At 27.2% G+C, this 17,568-nt stretch overlaps 2 protein-coding genes across 4 annotated transcripts; both read left to right on the plus strand.

Annotated features, from left to right (window-relative positions):
* Positions 1–2,801: 2,801 nt before the first annotated feature.
* On the plus strand, positions 2,802–8,630 carry LOC149056352 (dynein regulatory complex subunit 7-like). 3 transcript variants are annotated; one of them, XM_089227651.1, is made up of 13 exons: positions 2,802–3,316; positions 3,689–3,836; positions 4,776–4,901; positions 5,194–5,379; positions 5,432–5,587; positions 5,711–5,941; positions 6,010–6,178; positions 6,242–6,505; positions 6,576–6,705; positions 6,957–7,044; positions 7,549–7,974; positions 8,056–8,247; positions 8,334–8,630. In XM_089227651.1, the coding sequence occupies exons 1-13, from the start codon at positions 2,859–2,861 to the stop codon at positions 8,568–8,570; spliced, it is 2,811 nt and encodes a 936-aa protein (XP_089083777.1). In that variant the 5' UTR covers positions 2,802–2,858; the 3' UTR covers positions 8,571–8,630. The 3 variants fall into 3 exon arrangements, with proteins under 3 accessions (XP_089083777.1, XP_089083778.1, XP_089083779.1); XM_089227652.1 differs by having other exon boundaries at positions 8,340–8,630; XM_089227653.1 differs by lacking the exon at positions 3,689–3,836 and having other exon boundaries at positions 3,146–3,316.
* Positions 8,631–10,471: 1,841 nt separating this feature from the next.
* Positions 10,472–12,406, plus strand: LOC107163284 (transmembrane protein 231). Its single transcript, XM_089226412.1, has 5 exons — positions 10,472–10,837; positions 10,905–11,062; positions 11,139–11,267; positions 11,353–11,569; positions 11,656–12,406. The coding sequence occupies exons 1-5, from the start codon at positions 10,699–10,701 to the stop codon at positions 11,907–11,909; spliced, it is 897 nt and encodes a 298-aa protein (XP_089082538.1). The 5' UTR covers positions 10,472–10,698; the 3' UTR covers positions 11,910–12,406.
* The last annotated feature ends 5,162 nt before the right edge of the window (positions 12,407–17,568 follow it).

The following is a 17,568-nucleotide window of genomic DNA, read 5'->3' on the forward strand; positions in this document are numbered from 1 at the left end:
TACAGACCTCTCACAACGCTTCCAGTTATACAATGTGACAAGTACTAAGTAATGGCAAGAAACTCAAAGATCCACAACGCCACGCCAATGGTTATCTAACACGAACATCGTGGATAATGTGAAAAAATTGCGAACTTCAACAATAATTTTCCAGAGTCATGGTTTAGTGGGAGAAATGAAAAAGAGACGATTCCAATGAGCCGATTATGCCCTGCCGAGGTGAGAAGTTGGAGCACAGAATATATCAAATCTATATTCCAGGGGTGGCCACAACGAGGCTCGCGAGCCGCATGCGGCTCTTTAATCAATTTCGTGAGGCTCTTGAACCAAACTTAGACTAAAATTAAAAGCAAATAAATGTTCCGTATCTTTATTTTATAAACATTGCTTTACAATGTGTGGCTCACCTCGAATTAACTTTATAAATTTGCGGCTCTTTAAGTTAAGGTTAGTGGCCACCCCTGCTATATTCTGTGGTTGGAGCGCTGGAACGTCTGATTTAGTATAGTACGCCGAGGGAGCCATCACCCATGAGCGATGAGCATAGGCGCAACTGCCAACTAGCCCTTAAGTTTTGGAGGTGTTACAATAATACAAAGTATACTTTATCCTTATCCTTTATGCCCTTACGTATATACGAGTAGTATTTTACTAACAATAATAATTATCAATTACTTAAGTCAAATATTATTAATACAAGTAAGAAGTGATGACTGGCTACATTAAATTCATTCTCCTGTCTTTAGTTGCAAATATTTTAATATTATTTTCAGTTTCTAATTGGCTTATCAAATGTTTTATAATTTATCTTTAAATTTACAATTCGTTAATAGTGCAATTTGTAATTTCTTGAGTTTAAAGTGTCTTAATTTCGGTGTCAATATTTAATTTTCTAAAAAATTATATAGACGTTTATACTCTTTATACATATATTTAAGAATCGATCAGCGCAATCCACGTAATACACAATTTATAACATGAGAATATCGTTCGACGCAGTTGATGTGATGATGTAAACCTATCTTTTTAATATCTCACAACTTTTCTTTCTTTACCTGCGATTTTTAGGGCAATTGATATTTTCCTATATTATTTAATATTTATTACCTATGTGTAATGTGTATAGATACATAAATTAGGTGGCTATATTATATGCCACATATATCAATTGAGCTGAAAAATTACGCTGAAAAAACCAACTTATACATCTAAATAATAAATAATATTATAGATACCAAGCTAGTATCTATAATATAGGTATTAGGTACTACATATATTTTACAAAATGCATTGCGTAAAAAACCGATTCACTTAATAATATAATATATCTAATTGATTTACCGTTTACGAATGCGAAAAATATATGTTAAAATTAATAATACTCTGCAATCGTACATTTATTTGTATTTCACAATTCATTTTAATCACAAGGAATACCATACAGTGTATTTTTTGCAGCGTTTTCGGTATATGGCTTGTATAAATCATAATATATTATTACGCGCGTATGTGATTTTATTATTCACGTGATTCACATATTATAACTCATAAGAACTTGTGCTAGTTAGATTGTTGGTAAATGGTGTAGGTATATAGGTACACCTCGTTATGTGGTTTTTACACACGAAACGTGCTACATTCGAGCTCCCCGGAGCCACCGTGTGCTGGATATGATAAGTATATAGTGTATACTATATACGATAATACACCTATACTTACTATATTCTACACAATTTAGATCGCGATCTATGGTTGTATTGTTATAAATTATTATAATTACAATGGACATCGTCTTATACTTAATATACATATACGTATAACTATATAGGTACCACAGCAGCAAAACACACAAACCTAGGTACCTATTATAGGTAAGTATTATGATATTATATTATATATTTTGTGTCGGGTGTAACCGTGTATGTTAGCGATAAGACCATAGTATATTATTAAAATTAACAAATCTAACTTATAATTATTTTCATTAAAAAGAATAGTTTTAGTCATTATGTCCAATACCTACCTATAGATTTTAAGTTTTGGCGCAGAGTTAATAATTTAGTGTTTATTAACAGTATAATCAATACATTTCGAAAAATATAATTTTTTTTCTATGATGAATAAAACAATAATTCGATGCAGGTTTTATAAGATAATCACTACAAAGAGTACAATTTTTTTTTGAATATTTACAATTATAAATAATGATAAACAGCAATACAGTTTGAGCCGGGCACTTAAGTGTATAAACGACTTTTATTTTTTCAACGTGACACATAAATAAAACATTAATGAAATTTAAAATTGCCCTTATAAATAGTTACAATTTAAAAATATCCTATGTATGTGAACTTGAACAATAAATATCTTTAATTGGATTGGATGACAATTGGTAGAAAAATATTCATTGTTGCTTGCAATCGGTTTCCTTTTAGAAACAATATAAACATTTTCTTTTATTTTCAATGCCAATATTAGTGATCATGCTATCAAAAACGGATTTTATATAGTTATTCAAAAATAAATTAATTTTTTTATCTTATACCATCGCAATAAATTAAAAATTATTAATAAATTGAGAGTGCATGATGGGCGATGGCTATACTATGGACTTTAAATTAAATTTTATAAATAGGTATTAGTTATTAATTATTCTATATCAAAGATAAATGGTTAATTACTATAGAAATAATTAATATTATGATCAATGATATTGTTGTTTTAATAATAGCAGGTACCCATAGTATATACTTTTATATAGCGTTAACGTTTACCCACGTTATTGATCAAACACTGTTCAGTTGATATTCTGGGCTGCATATAGCGCATACGACTATACGAGTACTTATGTACAATGTATGCGTACTAGAAAATATTTCACATTGTGTTTTCAAGTTTTCGACGTTTCCTGTAAGATGGATTCCGATTCGATGGATTGGATATGGGGGGATTTTAATAAATCGCCAAATCTCACCGAGTTGATTGATGAAGTCGAAGACGATAACCACGCATTGGTTGATAGTAATGATGACGATAAATCAGACTCTAGCTCCGAATCGAGTTTCAATAATGACTGTTCGTTGTTAATCGGAGATAAGAGAACAGCACAAGAACTGAAGGAAATCGTCAATGATATCAAGAATCAATATGATAAAACGTTGTCTGAATTAGATTTGACGACTGATGGTGAACTCGAAGACGACAATCATACATCTGACTACAAGCTTTACATCGATGCTTTGGAAGCGGTCAAAACTAATTTGTCGGATGCCGAATTAGAATGGTCGGATACCTTGTATCAATATACTGTAAACGAGTAAGTGTCACTAATATTATAATTAGGTATTATATTATTTTAATATCATATACAATAAAAGTCTGATTGATTGAATTATTGATTTTAAGTATTTAAATATTATATTTATAATATGTACCTATATATATTTTTATTAATTTTATGTTAAGTAGTTTCGGTGTTTTTTAAGTAATTTTCTTTTCAAATCGTTGTGGTAAGGTAAGAAACGTGGGTTTATATTTTATTATTTCTGCGTAGAAGTTATTTGAGTTATTTGTGTTTTATGATAGATATATTATAACACTGTGTGTAGGCAATGTAACGCATTGAAAATATATATAATGAGAATTAATATATGAAAACCAGTTATATAATTATTTTAACGTTTCATAGGAAAACCGTACCAGAATCTTACACAAAAACTACAAGTATTGAAAAGCTGATCATTTTGTACGCCAATAATTTTGTTGAACAATTTAAAATAAAATATCCGAATAGAAGGCATTTGGTTTTAGTACTCCTAAATGAATGTGGTGTACAGGTATGATAATATAGGACAAGAAATAAGTAAAACATTACAAAAAGTAAAAGATGGAATTTATGATTATAACATAAGCCTAATGTTACTATTCATCTAGTGACAGATATATATATATATATTTTTTTTTTTAACGTTTATTTAAATATACACAATCTGTAAATGTTGTTTAGTGACAGAAATATGAAAATAAGAAATACATTGTATTTGTACTTGAGGATCGTTATATAAATTTTAATTTATTTAAGTTAATTCTTAATGATATCTTTATATATATATATGTGTTATTTTTTATTATGTTTATTTTTTCGTATTTTTTTTTATACATTAAATATATTTATTTATAAATGCCATAATATGGGTAATGGTCCTCCGAGGAAGGGTTCTTTGTACTGTAAATCATGAGTTTTTCTTTTTTTTAATCATATTTCCTTATTAGTTATTATTTGATAGATTGGAGATATGAGGTAACAAATTTAAAAAATATATGTATAAAAACACCATAATAGACCAATAATTATAAAATAAAATAAAATAAATTTTTTAGTGATATATTGTAGTATTGATGCATAATGTAAATTTTTTAATTATTGACTTAAATTATTTAGAGTTAATGTAAAGTAATGTTGTTAAAATCAATAATTATCATCAAATCATTAGTAAATAATAACTACGTCTTGGGTAATAAAGTACCTTTTTAGTTAATTCGAATATGAAATAGTAGTGTACCCATCACGTTGGACGCAGCTCTCGGACCGGACGTTACCACCATCATGCATGGGTGCTCAAATTAAAAAAAAACCAATCTTTATGATAAAATTTTTAAAAAAATTGTGTATACTAATTGTGATTTATGACCTTTACTGCTGGTGTCAAATATGTTCAAAAACCTTAAATATGAAACTGCAAATATCATATCGTTTATATTTTTTACTTTTTTAGAAATGCGTTTGCACTTCAATCAAACCATCCCGATTAGTTTACCCAAATTTAAAAGATTTGATCAGTTACAGTGAGTTTGTTGCTAAGCACATTGCATATATCAAGTTAGAAGATCCTGTGTTTGTGGTATGATATATACGTATTATAATACTAATAAGTTCAAAATAATATATATAAGTTCAGTGTGCCTTATGTATATATATATAGGTACGTTGCATAATACATTATACTTCACACAAAATAAGGTTAGAGTTCTTATATATAACATGTAGTTTTTGTTTTGAGCTAACATTATTATAATGTTATTCTCAAGTTTTGTCTATAAAACATCAACTGCTTAAATAAAACAGAAAACCAAAACTCAAAAGTAATAATTGATACCTCATACTCCAGAATAATTAAACATCCATATTTTCAGCCTAACAAATTCATGTCACCCACAACAACATTAGAAATGCAAAATGGCAATTGTTTTGAAATGGCGATACTGTTAGTATCTTTTTTAATTGGTTGTAATTATAATGCTTTTGTTGTTTATGGTTATGCCACAGAAATCGTGTGCAATAATGATCTAAGAAAAGTCAGGATAAATATTGAAGAAAATGTATGTATTACAGTATTTAACACAAAATTAATTTTAACATTAATATTAATAGTTGAAGGATCAAGCAAAGTCAGATTCTGAAAATATTTCGGAAAATTTAGATGACGTGAATTCTTTAGAATTTAAGAATGATTTGTGCAGTGAATATGTTAAGTTTCTAATAGAAGAAGAAAGAAATAAAACTGTGGTCAAAGATGAAGTAAAAGAGGTATACCTGTATGACTGTATATAACAGGATATTATATATATATAAACATTGTATTTTCAAAACAAATTGATTTTTAAAAATTTTTTTTGTCATTTTACCTATTTAATACATACGAAATATTAGATAAACATTAATGATTCTTCTGATTCGTTATTTGGGAAACGAGTGCATGCTTGGGTCATAATTTTACCATTAAAAATTGAGGACGAATATGTAAACGAAATTCCATATTTTATTGAACCTAGTACGGGTGAGCGGAAAGAAATCTATGATGAGAATTATATTGGAATAGAAGCGATTTGGAATCATAAAAATTATTGGGTTAATTTACAGTCATTGGACGGAGGTTGTACGGTATGTATTACTGATTATTTTATGCTTAAACTATTTACTAACTTAAATTTATTTTATATTTTATATAGCAGTATAATTTTACTTTGACGAATACAAAGTGCTGGGAACATTTTTTAACGGATAAACCTCAAAGTTTAGGACACGGGGTATTAGATTTACAAAATAATGAAAATACAACATTTAAACATCTTGTGATGCCTAACTCGTGGGTCAACGTTTTAGAAGTTCCCAGAAATAGTATAAATTCGGCCGTTAAAAATAAAATAAAATATTTTTTAAATTTAAATCTATACTTTTCAGAATATTATATGCTATATCCAAGTGGTAAAAAAGTTGTGATATACATGAATGCAATTAAAGAGTTTTATGCTGATTACATCATGCCTGATGGATTAATTGAAAAAATCACATTCTTTACTGATTCTGAATATGTTAATAAAATATTTGTTACAGAAATATATAAACATCGAATAGACAAGTTGATCCGCGTTGAGACAAAATATACCAATAAAGAGAATGAAACTGTAGAATATTTTAGAAGTGGCCGGGATGACTTTTTAAAAAGTATTTACCATTTTTTAAGATATAATAGGAATTATCTAAATTACATATTTGATGTTTTTAAATTCTATAGCACATACATTTTATGGCGATAATAACAATATAAAGTCCAAACGTTTTCTTACGTTTTATAATTTGAGACTTGATTCAATGGCTGAATTAAAAATCGACGAAATAAGTTTCATAACTACGTTTAATGATAGGTCAGTATGTTCTAAATAGGATGTTGTACCTATCTTTAAGTTTCAAGGATTTACATTAATAATTAATATCTAAAACATTAATACCTATACGTATACGTTACGCAATAATGTATTCAGTTGAATTACACACGTTTCTAATTTAACATTTTATACTTACTTTATAATTTTACTATTTCTTTCTAAATTTTTTGTCTGATGGCATGGTATGATTCTATATAGGCATTTTAAATGAATGTTATAAATTATTCCAGATCAGATTTATTATTTTGGCGCAAGTGTATATTACAAAAAACAGAAAAAAATGATTGCCAGAATTTAAACGTCAAGAGGAAATGTATGGTGAATATTGATTATTTTTTTATATTATTCTTCATTTTATGATAAATAATATTTAATGAATTATTTCTTATAACTATAACTTAAAAATTATCGGATTGCACATTATCAATTTATTTTTAAATTTCCAACTATTTCCAAACGTCTATTATCTGCATTTGAAAAAAAAATAATATGCATATATAATAAAATATTAATTTATTTCGAGCTGTTTAATAATCAGTTCATGTTTTTTACTGACTTAAATTGAATTTTAAGCGAATTTAATAACTTAAATTAGTATATATTATAATGTTAAAATATTTTTACTGGTGACAAATTAAAAAAATCCAAAAGAGAAGTTTAAATTAATTTATGTTAATATTTAACTAGTGTTTAAGAACCAATTGGTCAATATTTAATGTAATTAGTAATCACTGTTTTTACCTCAGCCTATAAATAGGTAGGTATTTGATATTGCAAATTGATGTTTATATGTTGTTCATACACTGTAACACTGTGTTACAGAGTATAGTTGAAAAATATTTAAGAGATGAATCAAAACATAAAGATCGGGATATTGCGACCATAAGTTTTAATCTTGAATTTAATAATATTTACGTTCAATATCAGTATGGTGAAGGACAGATAACGCAATCAAGTAGACTATTTCTAAAGCCCACTATGACAAGAAATGAAGAGTTTGATCCTAAATCTGTTATTGAAGATATAGTTTATCCATATGAGGGACATTTGAATACCCACGAAGCGTATATCATGTTACAAGATATGATTGAAGCCGAAAAAGAAGCACTTCGTAACATATCGAAACTAGAGGATGATATTATAAAAATGATAGAAATTCGTAGTCGAGAACGAGCAATGTTTAAGTTAAAGGTTGATTCATTAGATTGGGACAGAAATCATGGTATCAGAAAATTACTCCAAAACGAAGTAATTTTATATTATTATGTTAATAAATTATAATTATATACGTGAAAAGTATATGTATACAATATTATTTATTGTTTTTAGAAAGATAAAAAGTTCGCACTTTCTAAACGAGATAAAGCAAAACAAATAGACAACTCTTTGCCATACCATGAAATAATTAAAAGATTGTTTACACAAGATAAGAATGCTTTAAATGTTCGTGAAAAAATTGTAAAACGATTTAGACAAAACACCAAAAAACGTTTTTTACGATCTAAAAAATTGTTCATCACGGTACAATTGAGTATTTGACTACTTGAGTAACAATTAGTTTAAAAAAAAAAACGCCAACATTTTTTTTTTTATATATATTTTTTTAGAAACAGCTCAAGTTCCAATGCATGATAAAGGCACTACAAACCGACCGGTTCATAGAATTTGAACTCATGAATAAAACGTTGAAATTATGTTCGTTGTTGAAAAACGAACTTAACGTATTGACGTTGAGAATGGAAAGATACAGTGAAACTCGTATTGAGAGATACAATAACTTGGCATCGTACTTAAATAGTTATCCTGATTTTAAAACTTTAGAACCTTTAAAATTATATTCTTAAGTATAATCTCAAATCTGTAATTACAAGATAAAATTTGAAAAATAAATCTATTAAATAATATTATTACTACAGTTTATAAGCCCTGTAAAATATTAGTCCACTTCTCTGCTCATCTAAACTTTTTTCTTGGTATGACTGAAAATAATATGTAAAAGAAATGTTTTAAAAAACTTTCATAATTTATGAAATAATAAGTGTTTTAAGTTAAACGGATCATTTTATACGTTTATATATTTATATTTTACACTGTAGACTTATTCACACAATTATACGGTAGGTCAGTTATTTACAAGTAACTGTCAGTATATATTAGGTACCCAATACCTAATACCTATACTAATTAGTAATTACTAATACATATTTGATATAATTGTTTGATAACTAGAGGATATCGATTATCAGCGCATTACTGGTTGGTAGTTTCATCTCACCGTCCCACAGGCCACAAGTAAAAAAATCGTGTTCAGTAGATTACATTTTGTGTTAGATTTAATATTAGAATTTAAAGTTATTCATTTATTTATTTTTATTAGTTATTTTTTAGATTAATTAATAAACTTAAAGGTAAGATTATTATTTAGAACATCACATAAGTAATTTATATTTTATTGATAAATTTCTATTTAAAATTGATATTTTAATTTAAAATCTAGTTGTAAATATTAACTACGTAAAATATTGTAATTTTAAAATATCCATCACTTGTATTTAAATTAAAATATAAATAAAGTTCTAAAAAATGTCTTCGGTAATACCTGTAATATTCTTACCATTTAGTTTAATAATAGGTAAAATCACTCGAATATTAAAGCTATCAACATCAAGCTAGATTTGCTAAATTAAAATTTGGTATTATATGTTGCACTTGGGCTAGCAAGTCAATAAAAATAAATAGTTCGCTAAAAGTTAGGTTACCTATTTTTTTCCATCCACTTAATTTAACCATATAAATGTAAAATTGAATTTTATTGGTAACAGCTAATCAGTTAAACTACTGGACGTGATTTAATTAAAATGGATATAAATAGATTCACTATAAAACTCCGGAAGTGTTACCTCGGTCAGATATTTTGTTTACTTTACAAAGTTAGGTAGGTACACTGTTACATTGACATCGACTGCCAACTGGACCGAGATACATTCAAATCGAAATGCACTGATTGCTATATTTTATGCCTATTTGTTTATTTTTTCTCAGCTTCATATTATAATATGGATAGTTGGTATTTGATAAAGCTAGATAGATTCAACTCCATTAATCCAATGATATTTAAAAATATTTTCTTATATATGTATGTATTTAGGATTGATAATTAAGAAAATATAATACTTAAAAAACACTAAAAATAAAAATAATATATATTTTTATAAAATATGAACATAATACGCAAATAAAAAAAACTTCTGTGTGAATAACTGTAGTTAGCGGTTGGCGATGATATCAATATTATTGAACTAAAAAAGAATATCGGCATAAATATTAAATGGTATAAATAAAAATATATTTTAAATGTTTGTGGAATTTTATATTAAAATATACAAGTTATCAAATCAAAACAATTTTTTATGAGCTTTCAAGTATGCAATTTTTGCAAATAAAAATAAGAAATATACCTACAATTTTTTTAAATTGACGAAGTATGCATGAAATGCATTTTAAATTTTCGATTTTTAAACTCAGTATTGTATGTAATGGATTTTTAGTAGTTTATTTTCAGTTTCTATAACTTCCGAACACCACTTATAAGTTATAATTAAAGCGTTATTATAATAGTATTAGGTACAATTTAAAAATAATAATTTATTGAAAAACACAACAATTAATTGAGAGAACGAGCGTGACACTTATTAAAAGGATTATCCAATTTGTTATCCATTGACTAATGATATATCATAATCATATTATAATATTATAACTTACCTGTTCTACCTACCATTAAAAGGCGAACAGTAAAAAACCAAATGGATTTCTACTGCAGTAAATCATTGTGTACCTATAGAGTATAGGGGAACCGGGAACATACACTCAATTCTGTCAAGGGTGAGACTGTTGCTATGTGAACTATCAACAAAACAAACCGGAGGTTTTCAGTGTAAACTATTTCTTATTCAAAGAGCCAGCACAATCATGTCGGTGCGCATAGTTTATAGTCAATCATTTGGAGTCAAATACAAAGCTTCTGTTTGTTCTAAGGCGTTTATATTATACGTTGTTATAACTATATTAACTTTTGCCTTGCCGTTGATATTTTGCTATCGAAGCAGTGGTAGAGTGAACAGTATTTTTATTTCAACCATCGGCAACAGGATATTACTTTTTGTTAATATTTTCAGGACTATGGATTAAGTACGAGAAATACAGAGAACAGCCTATAGTACAATTTAAGTTGCAGTACTTGTTATATGCTGAAACATCTGACCCCATGTCTCCGTTGATTTGCGGTAACTATCCGAAGACGTTAAAAACTACCGGACTTTGTTCCACCATCAAGGTATACCTATTTTGAATAATATACATTGCTGTGACCATCACTATACATAACTAAATTGCAAATAATATTTCGTTAGGTTATAGAAGAAGACATTAACATTGATGGGAAAAAAGAATTTCTGGATTTAGAGTTATACTTGACCATGAATAAAACGTTAGATGTACATTCTATAACTTTATTGCTGATATTTGATTTTAAAATACAAGTGAATATAAATTTAGTATTAAAACAGCTATTTTTTATTTATACTTCTGGTGTGTAATGACGTACCTATAATCTGTTTTTATTAGGATTTGTGTTTACTTGAAATGGAATCCATGGCAGTTATTACACACAGTTCTGGATTGCCAGGCGGTAGATTGGACGTATTTGGTGATTTAAACTTAGTACAAAAAATACCTTTAGTATGTACACCGAGGAAACCTATTCGTATGAATAGACCTATATTGATATTTGAATCTCCTGACTGGCTGGTCAACATATACGAGGAATACTCAAAACGAACTCGTAAGTTATTTAAATTTAATAATTATATCAACGGTTTAATATAGATGTATATATAATGTATGAATAAATATTTATTAAATTTTTAGTTTCCACTAAGTTAGATAACGTTTTAATAAAGTGGACAAGAGGTCGACCTTATCAACAGCCATTTTTAATAAAAACTAAAATAAACTACGGTTTTGTGGAGATTCTGTACAAACCAAAGTTTTGGCAAGTAATGAAGTGGGCATGGATACAATACTTTTCAGTACTCGTGTTATCAGTATTTATATTTAAAAAAGTTAAACGGTTTTTATACACAAATCATATAGTTACTACGAAAATCGAACGTTCAGCTTAGAGTAAATTTTAATCTTCATGCATTAACTATTATAATAATTAATTAATTTAATCCAAATAATATTTATAAAATAGGTGAAAAATGATTTTATCGCTTATTATAATTATATATAGTACAGTATTATATTTTTCAACAGGTACTATTATAATAGTCATTATAGTCTCCCAATAATAATCGAAATGTTAAATTATAATTAATAATGCGTATTGTATAACTTATAACTTGTAAACTTGTAACTTGAATATTGATATGTTTATATTATGTATTAATATTTATTATGTTATATGAGAGATGAGACAGTGTGTGTCAATTACACAAGTATTATCTAGGTAGCGTTGTTTTTAAAATGTATTTAAAATTGTTATTTTATATAAAGTAATATCAATGGATATTTTTTCTTATTATGTAAACTCATACTGAAAATTCATTACCAAATTTACTTACTTATTGTAATATTTAATATAGATTGTAAATAAAAAAATAAAACAAATTTTTAATTGCATCTCCAATACTCCAAGCCCGAATCCCAGTTATGACGTAGAAAAGATCATTATTTTCGACTCGTTCCGTGTTAAAATATATTTTATACTTTAATGAGAATAAATGTCATTCCTAGCGATCAGTGATTGTATTTTTATTTCATAGAATTTACCAATATCCCCGTGTGTATCTAAAGTAGTTTTTCTTAATATTTTTCATTTGAGATTTCGACCGCGCGATAAATTGTATATATTTAACTACCTATATATCATATATCTATAAAAAAGGCATTCCGGCATTAAGCTGGAATGCATGATGTATTGATGTATAGTATAGAAAACTGAAAAACCTATATAAATTATTATACACTAATAAAAGCCAATATTCTTCTCGTTCTACAAATTAATGAAATCTAGAATACAAACATACATGTACATAGAAGTACATTATGCATGTTACGCAAGATGTTTTGCTGTGTTGAAAAAATTTAGTGCTGCAGCTGTGAGAATAAAAATAAGAATCTTATAGACATTTGTACTTGTGTAATTATTGTTCGGTAAGAAGTAATATTACCGTTAGCGACAATGGATAATACAATAAGACGATTTTATTAATACGATATAGCAATTTTTCATTCACATTCATGTGTACAATATGTATGCAATAATCATATTTATTTTGATGTCAGTTTTGACATGTATCGAAATATAATGAGATGTTGGATACCTTATAAATGTTGGGATTTATAAAATCATTTGATTTTACCACTATATAGACACTATTATATTTTAATAAAATAATAAAAATCAAAAAAAAAATCATAAATTAATGATGCTTCTTATAATAAGAAATATTATTTTAATCTAGAAAGAAAAAACATGTTTCAAACATAATAATTTCGACTTTCAACCGAATATTTTTTTTGTTATTTTATAACATACCAAATATACCCCCATCGACGGCTCTACGCCTTGGTGAGATTGCACTCTTTTCTCGTTCAGATGGAAGATAATTTTACCGGATGCAAATAACAGCGTATCGTATTCACCGCAAGGCCGGGGCAATCATCAATACAATCAACCTGTGGCGGACGTTGTCTGCAACTTATATGATCTCCGAGTGATCAAGCACCTTCAGCCGGGTGTTGGCCAGGTGTGTGTAAACAGTAAACGCATACATATATATATATTTATATATAGACATTATGTATAATAATATATATTATACCTAACAACGTTTTAGTAGGTACAACCATCGAAAAATAATTTCATTGGAGGGAACATTTGTAAGAATCCTGCACGCACGTTCGAACCCGTTGGACTGTGACCGCATGTACCTGATACGAGAATTCGGCATCACTGAATATATATACACAGTTAACAATTTAGAGTGGAAAAAATTAAGGAAGTGAAAAAAACAAATTTTGGTTATCAAATTCACAGCAAAACCAAAGTAAATTAATTATTACATGCTAGCCGCTAGGTAGGTATAGCCGTATAGGTAGGTTCCGGAAATATAATGAACAATATCTGATAATTTGTTTGCTCTCCTATACCTTATAAGTTATAGAAGAATTAATAACAGAAAATAAAAATGAACGGAGTAAAGGTCATTGTATTGTACAAAGAAATTGTGCACAACAAACAGATTTAATTGTCCAGAAGGATGTCTTTTATGGAACCAAGTGTAGGCATTTTTTTTTCAAACTATCACGTTAATGTACAATGATTAAAAACTAGTCTTGATGCAATAATAGGTATATTGTTTTTTATATCCAAATAAATGTTTGACTTGAAAACATGTGAAAGAATATATCGCAAAGAAAAAAACAAAATTTCATCCCAATAATATTACAGCTAATCATTCGTGTGTCATGTCAGTTTTATACGAAGCTACTGTTATCGCTTATATATTATAGTTACATAGGTATGTAATAAATTACATGTTTTTTTAGGTTTTGTACCTGAATTAAACCATAATACCTAGTTTTAATTTTTATACAAAAAGATACAGCCACATCAGAATTTATAGATCTTTTAAGTATAGGTAGTAAAATATTTGTTGGATACAAGATTTTTAATTAATAATTTAACGAACCTTATATTTTTCTAATATAATAATGCATTATATCACTCAAACTTACACTATACTACTAGAGTGATCATACGTTCTACTAGATCAGCTTCGCCCTATTTTAAATGGTTCCGATTTTGTTCAGTATTATAGAAAATTAATAACAATAGATTTTAGAATTTATTTGTTTGATAAAAATAAATGTATTGTTAAGTATTTAGGTATAGAATGTACTCTATTGAGGCATTATGACCATCACTATCATTAATTCAATAATCAATTATAATTTTATTATTAATACAAATATTCATATGAATATAATATGTCAAATAAAAAATGTTAGGAATTCGAATGTTATTTTATTATAAAATATTAAAGTACATATACAAATAAAATTAATTTAAGTCTTTTATAATTTTATACAATATACAGTTATATCGGTAATATTCCTAAATTTTTATACAGAAAGCTATCCCTTCGGATAGCCTTATATGGGCATGCTATGTATAACATAAAACATAAAAGTAATAAAAAAATTGCATATTTCAGACAAGATATTGAATTTTTAAAAAACTATTAAATATACTTTTTAGTTTTTACTGTTAATAACTGGATTAAAGTGTCATTGTCATAGGTAATATTTTTAAGAACAGACCGTTTAATATTCTAAAAATTATTCTCTATTACTTTTACGTTGTTATGGTCAGATTTAATAATTGTTCAATAGTCTCGAAAATGTATAATATTATTTTTTTTTACTAAGTTTTTAAAAATTATCGTTTGTACGTGCCGGGGCACATTTACTGTGTTTAAAAGAGTTTAATATGCGTATATTATAAATTAAGTTGGATATAAAATGTGTTTTTCATAACGCAAATGTCATATTTTTGATAAAATATAAAAACGTATAAAACGTGTATAAAAAGAAACAATTGAAGTCGTAGCAGTGACAGTTTAAATCGTTCTTTGATTTCATATATATATATATATATATATAATACATCTGGTTATTGTTATTTATCATCAAAATTGTAATTTACGTATATAGGTTTTTTTATTTTGTAGACGCACGATTGAATTCTAATATTCGTGAGAGGAAAAAAAATGTTAGTGCCTATATCTAACGTTAGTTGAAACGGGTGATAGGTCAAATATATACATATATACACCAATCTCATACCTAGGCACTACTTTTTATAATACCGGCTATCATCGTATCAACGTGTATGCATGCGTTCATGACAATCTGTGGCCAGTCATTGCGATCGTTCAACCATATTGAAATTCTAATCAGTTATATATTTATGTCTGAACATTTCAATTTTCAATAAATATAAAATACACATTTTATACTAAAATAAATGAATGAACGTATATAATATGTATTTATAACAAATGACCATTGACCATTTGTGTTGGTGTTGTACCATGTTTGTATAAAATACGCACGATAATATAGGTATTGTTGTAGGTCAATATTTAATTTAATTATAGTTATTTTATACCCACAAAAAGCTACTTTAGTTAATTTTATATTGGTTCGAAACGGGTGATATAATTTTTTAATATTGGTCTAGTTTCAAAGAAAAACCAAGTTGGTACCTACTATTAAAGTTATTGCTAAGACATATTTTTATAATAATATACAAATCATAATTATATAAAAATATACCTAGTTATCCTAAAATATAGAGTGCATTTATGCACAGCAGTAAACATAATAATTATATGATGATTTTGAATGATCTAAAATAATTATTTTTCATTATCTACTATATATAACTACAAAACGCATTGTTCACATCCCACGGTTAAGTATTCATACTTCCTCTGATGTGACCCAAATTCATGTTGCACGGGGTCATAGTGGTCCCATCACGAACTCTTTGTAGACAAAATACTAGCACGCAATCTGAAAATATAGTAATTTATTTTCCACTTAACCTAGACAGATTGAATGTGACAACATGCAGACGGCTTTTGACTTATTGAGGTAATATCATTAAAATGTAGGTTATATTTTAATACGTATCTACTATATTTATTATCACACTTAGACAATGATTTTTTTACAATATGTTACGAATTATTATGCTTTACCCCTTGTACCTTATAGGTGTGTCATTTTACAAATAAATAAAATATTTAGTAATTAATTGTGTTGTTGCAGATGTATAATTTGTATGAACAGTGGTAAACAACAATTGGACTTACGTGGTCACAGTTGTAGTATTAGTTCATTAGCATTACAATAACTAATAATTATAGGTAAGTATATTAATAAGTCAAAAAAATATATACTATTTTCTGTACAAAATTGTTTAGTTTTTTATTATTACAATTTATAGCACATGCCCGAAAAATATTTTAGGAATCATGTTCAACTATCTATCTATAAAAATAGTGGAAATTATTTTATTTTTTTTAATTCCTGGGGACTACGTTGCTTCTTTTAGGGAGCGAACATTTTCTTTTGTCATCACGACACACTATATTTGTCCTCAAATCAATTTTGTGCATTATTACTACCTACCTTTAACCATGGTATACAGATGATATCGATGTATTTCGATAACATTTTATGTTCATTTTTACTTTTTAAAAACTACATAAATATATGGATAGACGCGTAAGTATACGCATAGGTACCTATGGTAAGATTTATAATGATAGACTGAATTCGATTTTCCGTTACTTCTACAATGTGAAAAATGTATCCTTTCGCTGCATTACTTAAATTATTACAACCAATACGATGATTTTACGAATTGATTAATGTTTTTTAATTATACCTAATGCATATTAAAGTTTTTACTGTTTTCAGTAAGTGCCTAAGTTTGAAAAATCGATCTAAACGACTCAATGTGATAGCCTTCGTTATTATTTACAAACCATTACTATAACAGATATGCATGTACGGTACTAGGTATACGGTGTAATAAATGAAGGTATTACTCGACCCGCGTGCTTTGGTCCTACGATATATAACTTATCATGCTAATGAACACTCCTGCAGCAGCTATAACGGTTTTCTAGTATGTACACTACGCTATTTTTATTATTATTATTATTTTTTTTTTTAGCACATTATTCTGTGGCAACTGGC

This window comes from Diuraphis noxia, unplaced genomic scaffold, assembly GCF_037042655.1.
Source record: "Diuraphis noxia isolate RWA-SAM2 unplaced genomic scaffold, SU_Dnox_SAM2 contig0004, whole genome shotgun sequence".
Taxonomy (NCBI): Eukaryota; Metazoa; Arthropoda; class Insecta; order Hemiptera; family Aphididae; genus Diuraphis; species Diuraphis noxia.